Here is a 14,079-nt window from a genome sequence, read left to right as displayed (position 1 = left end):
TGTGTAATACTTCCCCCACCTCCTAGATTGTAAGCTCTTCTGTGTCCTCTCCTCCTCCTGTGATACTGTCTGTCATTTGCAACCCCTATGCACAGCACTGCGTAATATGTTGGTGCTATATAACTACTGTTTATTATTATTAATATTATTATTAATAATAATAATATTAAGATTACTTTGATCATTGTCCAAAGCTGGTGACTACTACTACGGGAACCAGTGTTAGAGGTTGCACCATCACTACACCTACAATAAAGGGCTTGGAAAGAACATAATTGGCACTCAAAATAGCCCTTTCTACATTTGTAATGCAATAAAGCAAGTGATGCACTAATGCTGGAATGCAACCACAACGCAGAGATCCATTTTAGGATGGCTTGGATCTCTGTGCCGGGTCTGTGCTCACCACTTTGGTGCAGGAAGGGGTGACCCCCCATTCAGCTGACATTATTATTATTATTATTATTATTATTAAACAGGATTTATATAGCACCAACATATTACGCAGCGCTGGTCATCACGCACACAGACCTTTCGATGGCAGCGTGCTGCAGCGGACGCGCGTCCTTGGCCGATAGGTAGCAATTGCTGGCCGGGGCCCCTACCACACGGATGTGAAAGTGAACGCCTCCACTCTGCAGAGAGAAAACAGAACAAAAATAAATTCCTGTGAAATGACACAAACAGCGATAAGACGATATTCTCATCCTCCACAGAGTGCGCTCCTTTGGATACGGCGCTGTAATCTCTGCGTGGTGTTGACCTCGACTCCCCAGACACATGAAACGTGCTGAGGACATAAAAGGAGAGCGGCTCTGCCTTTCAAGTGCCTCATGCAGCAAAATAGATTAAACCGTGTCAGGCGGCCAGCGCAGGTGGTCACGGAGTAAAAGGAATTTTTCTAGGTCAGGTTATGCAGGTTAGATGGGAAAATTTTAAAAATAGACAAAAGACATTTTTATTTTTAAAATGTGCAGCTTTTAATACAAGTATCTCTGGTGATCCTGCTCTAAAGGCATGGGGCGACAATGCTCCTTATCTCACAATTGTTCTTCAGCATTGTCACCCTGTTACACAGACGGAGTGGATGATTCAACATATAAGCATGGTGCACAGCTGTCACCATTGGAGTAATGCAATGCATCAATTACTGACTTTCATATAGTTAGGAAGTGGCTGCAAAGAGAATGCAGTTTGGCAGCACTGAGATGGAAGCATGCCAACGTGCAGCCAGCCAGTTACCAAAGGAAGATTAGAATAAAAGACACATGTTGGGATATCAGGGAAGTAATGGTTCTGAACCATTCCAAATCAATAGGGGGGCGTGATGGTGCAGACAGCAAATTGCCAATAGAACATTAGTGGGGAGCACCCACCAACAAGACATTCGAAAGTTAAGTTATGGGAATTGGGACCAACCTTCAGGTCCGTCATCCTTGACCTTCAATGATCTGAAACAAATGGGCAGAAAGAGAAGGATGGTGGTCCTAAGGTTTAAAAAGCTGGACATGGTACTTACAGGTAAGTGTGCATCACTTCTCATCAAGTAATGCGCCTTCCCCAGTATGCTTTGCTGTAGCTGATCCCAATTTACTGTTCTATCTTCCCTCAGAACCAGCGGAGGGCCAAACCTGGGAAAAGAAGCGACAGGTCAGTTGATGAGTCCGGGGCAAAGATTATGGAGGACAACATTGAGCCTGACTGGTGCCAATGTGAAGCCAACATTACCGAAGGGCTTGCTGCCCGGAGCCATCCAGGTTGCACAGGAGAAGAAGAAGCTTCGAGTTGGAGGCGAGGAACTCTGAGGACACGGATCCTCCTCCGGGTAACCTTGTGTCGCAATTTCGGGGAGAAGAGGGAAGGCTGTGGGGGTACCCTAACAGGGGGGGCAAATACACACATAAAAAGCATTACAGTGTCTGTAAAGGCAGAACTCATATTGGGGCAAATATAGGGTAGGATTGGAGTCCCTGTCCAGCATCTGGTCAAGGCACAATGGCCGCACATTGCAAGACATGGCTGGTTGTGGTATTCCTCCAGGCTCCTGGTACCCAAGAGGGGTGCCTCTTGCATGGGGGGTTACAAAAACATCATGATGGCCCCATTATTTACTCTTTCATTTCCCTTCTTCCCTTTTTTTGGAGTGGAGTTAAATGCTACAGTTTGCATACATCTTTGGCACACTAACCATAGATTAAACAAAGTTCAACTGGAGGCATTGCTGCAACCCCCATTACAGCACCACTTACATTTTTAGGGTTGTTCTGCATATCTGGTAAATCTGGTGGGCATAAAAGGGGCATAGGGTGGGTAATTTAAAAGTGCACTTTGCACTTTGTTGTGTTCCCATACACCTTCCTATCAGCCTTGGTAGTAAGAAGCTATGGGATAGCCATGTGGTGCCACAATGGCCCAGGTACAAAAACAGAATATTCCCTGGAAATACAAAGTATCAAGGGTAAAACAAATGTGTATAAAAAAAAAAATATATAAAAACTGACCTCTGCTGGCTAACTGCCTGGCTGCATCATTGAATTTGTGGTTAGACCCTCCCAATTTGTTCTAGTCACCATTGTTACTATTACAAGTAATAGAAGACAATATTTTGTTTTTTTACTAATCAGGATTTCTGGCTTCATTTAGGCAATCAACACGCTTTTCCAGGTCCGTGGCACCGAAATAAATGAAGCTATTGTATCAGTATGGCAGCCAAGCAGTTGGTATTTCTAGGAGTTCACCAATGGCAGCCTTGTTGGTTTCCTATAGAATCTACATGAGCCTGGGGGAGCTCTCAGGTTGGTGTCACCTTCAGAAGCCAGACAATTCCACAATGGAAACTCACCTGAGGTCCTACAAGAACCGGGAGCTTTGGGTAATGGAAGGGGAACTTGGAAGGCGTAGACAGGGTCACCCTCCGCTATGGTGTTCACATCTTCATCATCCGAGAAGGATCTTTGGAATCCGCTGGAGTACAGCTCAGCCAGGATGATCTTGAAGGATCACCGCAAAGAGAAATATAAACCACACATATATATATATATATATATTTTTTTTTTTTCTTTAGTATTATCATATATATAAGACAATAAATAAGTAGGTGGGCACATACATGGATGGGTATGTAAGCAGGTGAGCACTTACACCAGGAGTGTCAAACTTAAATACAAAAAAGGCCAAAATTAAAAACAAAGTCGCGGCCCAACCTTAAAATGTATTGAAAAAATTAAGGAAATTTTTTCTTCTCATTAGATATAAACCCTTTTCATATGGAAACAAAGAGGTTTTGCTCCACATTCATTCTGGAACAAGCTTATAATAGAGAAAGAGGCATAAGATTTTTTCCTAAATAAAATAAAAAGTAAAATGCTTTATGCCTCTTTCTCTGTTTGTAGCCTTCTGAGTTAAATTTCAATGGTAACCTTTTTCAACAGGCTAACAATAATAATAACAATATTCTTCTATGAAAATCCAACCATTCAAGTCCATGCCTTGGAGCAGCAAGGAAAAGTACAGCTGAGGGGGAGTGCTGGCAGTGCCAGACGCGGCCAATGCGGGGGTAAATCTTATGAGTGGCCCGCCGCTGGAACTCCCTCTTCATTAAAATACCTCCGCTACTACAATTCCCGGCATTGTTTGGGTCTAAAAAACAGTCCAACGTGGGGCCACGCATAGGCAGAGAGCCCGCTGGTCTATAGACGCGAGTGATGCTGGGAATTGTAGTAGCGGCGCTATTTCAATGCAGCGGCGGGCCAGATCCAGTTCATATTTAGGATTCCTTTGGGGGCCAAAAAAAAGGATGTTGGGGGGCCAGATTTGGCACCCCTGACATACACAGTCGGGTATGTAATTGGGAGGATTGCTCAGAGTCGGGGTCACAGGTAATGTGATGACCCCATGATGAAAATGGGGTTTTTACCACCAACATTCCATGCACTAAAACAGCCAAGATGGGGTAATTTGATCACATGACCACAATACTTTGTTGCACCATAAATGTAACAATTTCAGAACATTCAAACACAAGTAATGAGGTTATCAGTAAAAAAGCCCCAGACTTACCTGGTCGGGGGGTATTTTACCCACATCGGCCACCATCTGCCGCAGCCCCAACACGGTGCCAAATAATGGAACGGCCAGGCCAATGCGAAGGAATCGCTGCTGCTTAGACTGGAACACTAAAGTGACATTAAGGGCCCTGCGAACAAAGCAAAGCGTCATAGTAAGGTTTAATCTGGGCTGATCAATATTTAATAAAACACAAAAAAATAAAAAACAAAAAACAAATTTGCTGCTATGGACAGCTGACCAATGAGCAGCCACTGAGCTTTTTACCAAAATAATTTTTTCACCTCAAAATGAAAGTGAATAATAAAGAGGTTCCCCTTTAAATGTTAGTGTGAGAATGCGGCGATGTGTAGCGCCTGCTGCATTGTAAACAGTAATGCATTTTTCATAAACAGCAATTACCAGGCTGTAATGACTGCGAGAAACATAATAACACAGTAAGCCTCCACCATTAACCCCTTCCTGGCTGTGTGTGCCACCTGCTGGGGCCGCCGGTGGGCGTCAGATAAATGTCAAGGATACGATCAACCATAATTACCGGATCTTTCCCCTCTCCACCTCCCGGATAATTTTCCTGGTTTTGTTGTATTAATTAAGGCCGCCCACCTGCTCATGGATTCTGGGCACACACTCAGGTCGGTGGAAGTTTCCAGTTCAGGGTTTTTAAACTTCTGCCTAATGAACGCTGATTAGGAAAACGAACATTATCATCAAATAAAAATGTTTTAACTACTGGGGTTTATTTTTAAACTAAACGGGTAAAAAAGAAAAAAAAGCATGCAAAGCCTTGTAGTTCTTTTATTTTTTAAAGTAGAAAATCCTGCCAGCATTTTGTGTGGAAGCAGAAGTCTTTCTGCAGAGGCCTAACACACACCCTGCTAAGTCACAGCTAGAGCTGTCCAATTAGCAAAACTCAAGCCTCCTGCTGATTGCACAACAAAAGTTCTGACTCAGCAGGGGGTGTGTCAGACCTCTGCAGAGAGACCTATGCTTTCACACAGAACAAAGATCATTCTTTGCATCCTGCTGGCAGGGGTCAGGATTTTCTATTCAGTTGCAACTGTTTACCTCCCTAGCGGTAACCCCGAATGTGACTCGGGGTAAAAAAAAGTTGCTGAAAGCGGTAACCCTGAGTAACACTCGGGGTAGGTAAACCTATGGGAAGGTAAGTAAATACAGCCTTACCTGATCCGCCGGCATCCCACGTCGTCCATAACTGCAATCTTCGCCTTCTTCCAGCGTCTTCAGCACCCGATGAGTCACTGGAAGGATTCCCGGTGACATCGGTACGTGTGCACATTGCTGGTGGGGCGGGAAATTCAAAATCCATTTGTATTGCATTCAATACAAAATAACTGTATTGAATGCAATAGCGTAAAAGCAGTACATTGTTTTCAAAAACGTTTATTTTACAGTATATATAATAGTATGACTATAATATTTATATATATATATATATATATATATATATATATATATATATATTTAATTTCATATTTTGATCATTTTTTATATATTTTAATCATGATTTTGTGTTTTAAACTTTATTATACTCATACTATCACATTATACTGTAAAATAAATTTTTATGAAAATCAATGTACCGCTTTTAGACAAAAAATGAACCGCTAGGGAGGTTAAAGCTTTTGTTTTGCTAAACCTGGAATAGATTGAGCTGATTTAAACCAAAAGTTCAATTGGAGGCATTGCTGCACCCCCCATTACAGCACCACTTACACTTTTAGGGTTGTTCTACATATCTGGTAAACTTGGCGGGCAAAAAGGGGCATAGGGTGGGTTATTCAGCACTGCGGTTTGCATGCATCGGTGGCATATTCCCATACATTTTCATAGAAACCCATAAAATACTAAGAACTTACAGGATAGCTATGGGGTGCCACCATGGCCCTGTTACACACATACAAAATAATCCCAGGGACATGACGTATCAGATAATGACAAAGCAGCTGCAACAAAAAGATACAGAAAAAAAAAAGAAAAATGTACACTTTGCAATTTTAGGAAACCCAAAACCTTGTGCCATGGTTCCTCCAATAAGGACCGGATCTGAGACCAGCTGAGGAGGCCGGGTATGCAGGCACCTATATATAACGTTATATAAAATGGCGTGACCCCTGAAGGAGTTAAACCCAAATCTGATGAGCACTAAGGCTTTGTGCTTTGAGAGCGAGCACACATCAACCTCCTTCCTCATGGCCTCCGCTCCTCCTTATCTCCAGAATGTGGCTTCCGCCTTCAGAATTCCCCAGATTATTCAAGGAGCTGCGAGAGAAGATAGAGGAGCAAAGGATTCTGGGAGGAACCAAACAGCGGCCATGTTGTTAGCATTTTGTAGAGTTCCCCTTGTAGATTAGAAGATTGGAGGCACTTACCTAGTCTGTCGGAGGGGGATGGGCAGGGAGATGCAGAGGAAAGGGTCAAAGGTGTCGCTCTGCTTGTGGCAATGCGGGCAGGTGAGCGAAGACCTGAAAATAGACAATGAAAAGGAAATAGAACAACATGAAGATTTATCCGTCAATGAATGGCGGTGTGCAGAGGAACCGGGAGAAGAACTCCCTACTGGGGCTTTAAAGTCATCTTAATAGGAGGGGGAGGGGGGCTAAAACTGTAAAGAAGGAAGTGTTATAAATAGAAAATAATATCTTGCCCAAGGGGTGGAGCCAATCAGGCTGAGGAGGGAGGGGCTAGATGATGCTGGACCAGATAAAGAGGTGGGCTCTGATTTGTTGCAGGTTCTAATGTACATTGTGAGAAGCTCACGGCGTGCAGTAAAATCAGAATAATTTTAGTGCAGGTGAGGCGCCGGTACAAAATTAAAGGGGAGATTAAAGCCGGAGGGAAGATTTAATGAAGAGGACGACAGATTTAAGTGAAATCTACAAGAAGCAAACAAAGAATGAACAAGTTGCATGTCATTCAATCCCATTATATCATTGGCTGCTATTTATTGAGATATAACAATCTTGTATTCATTGTTAGCTGCAACCTCCTTCAATGGAGATGGGGTATTCGGCAGGTGGTGGCCCCCCATGGACGGGATTTTTGCCCTCACATTGCTGAACTCTGGGAAGTAAAAATATCAACAGAAAATAAAAGCAGCCAATGCTATACTTAGAGGAGCCAGACGAGGTGTCTGTTGATAGTAATTATAGTGGTGACCACTCATCCCCTGCCAGAACGGGCGGGGCAAGAGGGGAAGGGCCAGGCTGGGGTTTGACTTCTGGCCCGGTTTCTGGGCAGCTCAATCTGCTCCTCATATGCTGGTCATAAAAAACAAATGTAAATATCTGCGGCTTCCATCTGTTATTTATGGGTGACCCTATCAAAACACAGGAAACAGAGATACAAAGGGATGGGAGGTGGGAGGAGGTGAGCTTCTCACAATGTGCATTAGAAGCTGCAGTAAGTCAGTGAGGCTCCACCTCATTTCCTGGCTGGAGGACAACCAGCAACATCTAGCCCCTCCCTCTCCTGCCTGACTCCGCCTTTTTAATTCATTGGACTTCAGTTCCTCCAATCATAAAGGCTCAGCATTACAAGTTGATGTAACCTCTGCCTTCTAATCAGCAGTCAGAATAGGAGGGGGAGGAGTCCAGACTGATGGTAGAGCACAGAAACGGATCACCAAGAATAACATTCACCCACTCATATGGGGCATGTCAGTGATTATATATATATATATATATATATGTCAGTACAGATCACAGCTTTTTGCCACTTTGCATTGTCAACTTCCGACCTGCAGCAGCTGGAAAATGTAGTGGTGCGTGAGCTGTAATCAGCTGAACACTCAGTGTCTCCTCCCATCACTCGGGCCAATGTTAACACTTTCTGAATCTAGCTCCACCCCCATCAGTCTGGGGAATTTAAATTATATTCACGCAGCACTCTGATTGGTCCGTACCTGTACTGAGCTTGGAAGTGTTCCTGTACAAAGCTGTGCCCTCCATCTGTCGGCGACGAACTGAGGCTGCTCGGCTCTGAGACCGGAGGCTGCGGGAAAGGAGAAAATTCATTGGTTAATGAGAAAGAGCAACCCACCCCCAAGGATCCAGACAAAAATACCCCATTCATTGGCACCCACTGGAGAATGTGGACAGTTAATGACATCATCATTTTATCATTTGGGGCCCTGGAGAAGGTGGGGGCAGGGACAGTTTTGGGATATTCCAGGACTGAAATGTTTTGCATTTGGGGCCCCACTTTATATTTGTTCTTGTGTTCTGAGGAAATGCTCCCTCCCGCCTGCAGCAGACTGATGACATCATCATCTCAGCCTAGGCAAAGTCACTGACTGGAGTTCAAGGAAAGCTTTTTGACCCTGTTGGTTCCCCTTTGAAGATTCCTCAGTTGTGCAGAATAAATATGAAGAAGGATATTGCAGCCTGCGGTGCGTTAAGAAGGTAAGCGGCCTGCGAGGGATTAGGCGTCCTTAAATCCTGCGAGCGTTCTGTATAATTGGGTGAATATGATAAGCAGAAGGATAACACCCACACAGACTCATGCGAAGCTGCAGTGAGCCCCCTTCCCCCACTCACAGAATTCAATCTCCGATAACAGAAAGATGCCATGCCAGGTGCCATGCTGCTGCCAGCTTCCCAGGAAGATTCACCGACATCGCCTTCTATGGAGGATGCAGCAGCACGGTGGAGTTAAAATCCCCCTCCAGCCAGGGAGAAATGCAGAAAACATGATTTGAAAAAATGCGAGCAAATTTTTATTCATCCTTTTATAGGAAGGGACAGGGCAGATCCCACTGGTGAAATGCCGGGGTGCAGTGTTCACCAGTTTTACAAAAATGCAAAAAATTCTAATGGATGAATGTTAAAGGAATGTCATTTTCTCAGTGAATGTTCTTCCAGTATATTCTCTTCTGAGTGAATGTTTTTAAGCCACTTTCTCTGGTGAGTGAATGTTTAGGGCATGCTCTCTTCTGAGTAATTATTTTCAATTTATTGATCCTATTGATGATTGATTGGAGACGCATTTATTGCACTGAGGAGGCACTGTGGCTATAAAATGCATAGAACATAATGATGATCATCACTGGCTGCATACTTGTTAGTTTGCAAAACTTGGAAACCAAGCCAAAAAAAAGCATTTAGACCAATCAATGTCAGCCATGACGCCCCCATACTAAAGCCTCCCATAGGATCTCACAATGGCCCCCAGGCCGGCCCTCTGGACATATTAGCCTGGAAGATGGGATATTTGCAGTGTAAATATAGGCGCAGCCAGGAGTCACATGACCCTGCCAGACGGCCAAAGATGACGGAATGCCACAAAAACTGTTTTTAGCTGCAGCAGATGCCAATTATCACCGGCAACGTGAGTGGAGCCCCGCCTTAAGGTGACTGCAAGGCAACATTTAACCCCCCAAGCTGAGCCGGGGACAAAAAATGTGAAAATATGCATGGAGTCAGAATCCAGGAAAGAAAGAACACTTATAATGGGCACAGTGGGGGGGCAGGCCTAGGGGCTCGGTGCAGGGATGGTAAGGGCCCCCTATAATGGGCACAAAGGGGTACAGCCCCAGAGGATCATTGCAGAGATGGTGGGGCCCCTATATTGGTCACAGGGAGGGTACAGCCCCAAGGGATAAGTGCAGGAATGGTAGGGGCCCCTTATAATGGGCACAGAGGGGTGCAGTCTCAGGAGGTCAGTACAGGAATGCTGGGGCCCCTATATTGGTCACAGGGAGGGTACAGCCCCAAAGGCCAGTGCAGGAATGGTAGGGGCCCCTTATAATGGGCACAGAGGGGTGCAGTCCCAGGAGGTCAGTACAGGAATGCTGGGGCCCCTATATTGGGCACAGAGAGGGTAAAGCCCCAGGGGCTCAGTGTAGGAATAGTAAGGGCCACTTATAATGGGCACAGCAAAAAGATGGCAGGTTGACCTTTTCAGTTTCTGCTGCAAAATGTCTCTGCCGGTGACACATTTGGCCAGACTTTGTGACCCCAGGGCCCTCCGGTAACACATCCATCCGGGAGAACACGCCAAAGATAGCTGTCTATCCGGAGCTTAAAGGATTATCAGGCTCTGACATTTCGTCAGCAGGGAGCAAAAGGGCAGACGGGCCGCCTTAGGTCCCCATTGACGGGCCGCAGGATTGTGCAGCGTAGACACAGGCGGCCTCCTGCCAATGAATAGGAGGCTTCCAGTTGGGGTCACACAAAGGGATTAAAGGGGAGGACGGCACCCATACAAAATCCGTCATGCGTGTAACATGGGATAGCGCCTGGACGTGTCACGTCTCTGCCCGAGGGCTCACCTCCCTTTGGGGGGGCCAAAGGCTGCTCCAGAGGCAAAGTCAGTAAAACTTGCCCGGTCAGTGCAATATTTTTTTACATTTTGGCAAATTCTTTGGCGCCAGATGGTCATGTGACCACAACCCAATGATTATTGAACATCTTAAAGAAGAAGCAACCCCAGCGCCAGTTTTTAGGCCCCTTTTTTATCTCCCATTCGCATCTCCTCATGAATTTTACAGGCCGCTTGCTCTTATTGCGCTCCGATGAGGAAGCTCCTGGTGCAAGGCCTTCACACGTAACGCCGCAAAGTGCCAGATAGAATAACTCAGAGGACACCGAGGCGGAAGAATCCTTCGTGACTCCGGCTTTAAATAATTTACGCCGGCTTTTTAAGTGTTAACCCCTGAGTGGCCGGGGGCAATCAACAGCCCAGCTAAGCTTGCGGTGTGAATTTGGAAGGTCGGCAAAGACGAGGAACAGGAGTCGCATTTGGCACCAAAATGACACAATGGGACTTGGTGATTGCCATCGCTGTACCTCTGCATGTGACCGAGTTTAATTCAACATGATCCATAAAACCAATTACAGCAGGATTTTTATAGTGCTGAACTGACTTGGGGCCCCTACAGGTCCAGGGCCCTTATGCAATGGCACCTCCCTATGTCTGCGGCTGCTCCAACCATTGCTGGAGATGTTATCCCCGCAGGTGATGGAGAAGGAAGGGTTAGAATATTTGTCAGGTATTGCTGGTAGGTAAAGGGTTACATCGTTTTCAGCGGCTGACCGCACTGCGACCTGACGGCAAAATCAACTTTTATCAGCAAATGAGAGAATTGCAACCACTTAGAGAAAAAGTCTGAACTCCTCCTGTGGTCAAGAATCTGATACTGAAAGGGGAGCAGTCGGAATGGGAGGATGGGGAGGCGTCCATGCCAATAGCAGTGTTCTCCCTAGCCCCTTTTAGCTGGGTGCACCACCCGGCACTTTTCAGCACCGACCCGGCTGTTTATGAGTGGTTACTGAAGAGTTGGGTCACAATACAGGGGCCGCCATTCACCTACAGCTTCTTCTCACCCAGCTCAAAAAAACTTCTGGGTTTAACACTGCAATTGGATTCACTAGGCACCGGTGACTCATTGGACAGCAGTAGAACTTATAGCGTCCATTTAGATCTATGCAGTGCATTAATGCATGGGTGGTCAATCGTGACTTGTCGCATGTTAACAAAAATGTGCCACATTCTAAATGAACGTTGATGTGCCAAAAAACATGGGACCCTTAATTCTAAGGGATGGCACTACCATAGGGCAATAGGATGAATGGCGACGCAACCCTACATTGCTGCACGTTTGCATTTTCATGGTGGTGCACTTAAGGCTAAAACTGCGAGCAGGCAGGATCCTTCTAGAAATAAATCAACTTACCTGCCTGATCGCAATATTTTCTATAATGAACACTGAGCTGTGCATGCTGCCGGGAATAAATGAACTTTAGGTTGTGATGTCATTCCAGCTTGACCAATCAAGATCCCGAACCCAGAAGAGGACTGCGATAGGGCGAGGAGAGGTGAATGTACTTGAAAAAAATATTGCGATCGGGCAGGTAAGTTTATTTTATTGTACATCATCTGTGCTTTTACAGATATTCTTGTTTTAATGCAACGCCTTCAAACATGTGGCCCAGCTGTTGTCACCATCAGTAAACCGGCCCTGAGAAAGGCAATGGGGCCATTGCCCGAGTGGTTGTAGACAGGAAGTGGCTGCAGGGGATTATCGCAGTTAGTCGAAGAGGAAAGCAGGTACGCAAAGTTGGCTGCACATAGTCCCAGCAACCAATCAGCAAGCCCACCCAGCAATAAAAACTGCACGCCTGGCACAGAACCCAAACATGACCATGCACCCCCCCATCCCCCACTCTGCTAATTACCAGATTTGGCCGTCTGGAGTTGAAGCAGCCAATTAAATTGGATTCGGAGCATCAAGATTTATAATTAAGAGGGGATTAGGAAGTGGCGGCTCCATACATTGTGGCGGGTGGAATGCAGAGCGGCCATTAAAGATTTGGGGGAAAGAAATGGGGGGTTAACCCTTACAGCTGTCGCATGTGAAATCCCTGCCTATCTCCTGCTGCAGAAACACTGCCACTTCTGTGGGAGCTCATTGGCTGATTATTGGTTAGCCGGGGCATTGGGCAGCACAAATCTGGGGGGTTATAGCTAACAGATCACAACGCTTTAGGGCTGCCCAGGTCCAATTGAAATGTCAGACCGAGGGCTCTATGACTGTCTAAGCTGTGTGTAGATCAGCTTGAGCTATTCAGGTCTGTAACCCAGCAATGGGGACATAAGGGAAATTCCATGTGGTGAATTGAGTGACAGCTCATTGATTTGATTGGACAGAATGCCCCTGAGGAGCATCATGTGACTCTAATAAAGCAGTGCCATTGGTCCCTACAATTTCAGCAGCTGATAGCCTACAGTGGACGGAGTTTTAATACAGCCAGACTAGGAAATTCTGCTCTTTGATTGGCTGTTGTGGATTTATGTACCACCCACAGGTAACCTACCTTGGCGGACGTCTTGGCTTTCTGCCCAGAGGAGGCATTCAGGTCTTCATGGAGGCGGTCGAGCAGCCACAGCAGAAACTCCAGGGCATCATGCTGGGAATTCCCTCGGAACTGAGAGCCGTATTTGGAAACGGCGTTCTGAAAGAGAAACAGACGACTGTCAGTGATTATGGAGAGGTAAGTACACGCTGGCTGACTTGCATTTATAGAATATTGGGCGGTCTGGGCCCTAAATGAAAGCTATGGGGCGTATATACATTGTATGGTATAGGGCGCCCCCTGCCCAATCAATGGCAATGCATGGAACAACATCTGGTGACAATGCGCATAATGCCAGGAACATTGGCCACCCACAGAAGTTGACATCTCCCTGCCAGGAAGTTGGCATTCAGGGTAACCACAATACCATAGGAACCCTCCCAAATCCTATTTTTAAAAATCCATCCTTAAGCTTTAGTCAATGAATTTGTCTAGTCTGTTGAGATGTCATCAGTCTGCTGCAGGGAAGAGGAAGCATTTCCACAGTCTCCTCCCTCCACTGATCAGATTGTAACCTTGCATCCAATCACAAAGGCTGCAGCAGGGGCTGATCTGTGTCAGACATTTGTATTACATATCAGGGAAGTAGATGGTGACCGTGGATGATGCCTGAACAAAGATGGTTCCGTCCATCTGGAGAGAAAATCAAATGAAGACATCATTATGATGTCATGTGACCTGTGTGAAAGGTAATACATACCTGTGTATGTCATATGACATATTACTGACAGGTGTGTGCTTAGCATGCCAGATCTGATGATGGAAAGTCGCAGGAAGAGGGGGAGGGGGACGGCTGTTTTTGCTGTCACCAGAACTAGAGATCTTTCCATCTTCCAACCGTTGCTGTGTTGGCCCGGCATCAACTAATGCGCCACAGAGAAATGCCATCTGTCCTATAAAAGGCTTCCAAAGTCACAAAATCAACCAGGCAGATGAAATTATCGATATCTGACTCTTCCACACCAGCCGAAAGTAGAAAACAGGCTTGCTGTGGGCGTGGCTGTTCGGCAACTTTGCCCGTGGAAATGGGCGTGGTTAAAAAGCTGGGTGTGGTCATATACAATGAAGTTGGCGGGGCAGTGACACAGTGCAGACAGTGCTGCAGGATTGGTCACCTTCCCATGGCATTCAATCCAAT

The 14,079-nt window shown here is 45.8% G+C and overlaps 1 protein-coding gene across 1 annotated transcript in view; it reads right to left on the bottom strand.

Annotated features, from left to right (window-relative positions):
- Positions 1-14,079, bottom strand: part of USP43 (ubiquitin specific peptidase 43) — a 30,000-nt gene that overhangs the window by 8,037 nt on the left and 7,884 nt on the right. Inside the window, exons 2-9 of the mRNA XM_072403565.1 lie at positions 12,903-13,040; positions 7,991-8,079; positions 6,459-6,551; positions 4,060-4,195; positions 2,843-2,990; positions 1,729-1,876; positions 1,520-1,631; positions 532-635 (exon numbers count right to left, since the gene is read on the bottom strand). Of these exons, the coding sequence (XP_072259666.1) occupies positions 532-635; positions 1,520-1,631; positions 1,729-1,876; positions 2,843-2,990; positions 4,060-4,195; positions 6,459-6,551; positions 7,991-8,079; positions 12,903-13,040 (968 nt within the window). The remainder of the gene's footprint in view (positions 1-531; positions 636-1,519; positions 1,632-1,728; positions 1,877-2,842; positions 2,991-4,059; positions 4,196-6,458; positions 6,552-7,990; positions 8,080-12,902; positions 13,041-14,079) is intronic.

The sequence above is a fragment of the Pyxicephalus adspersus genome, chromosome 3 (assembly GCF_032062135.1).
Source record: "Pyxicephalus adspersus chromosome 3, UCB_Pads_2.0, whole genome shotgun sequence".
Lineage (NCBI taxonomy): Eukaryota > Metazoa > Chordata > Amphibia > Anura > Pyxicephalidae > Pyxicephalus > Pyxicephalus adspersus.
The sequence above is the reverse complement of the archived record's forward strand: the minus strand, read 5'-3'. Positions and strand labels throughout refer to the sequence as shown.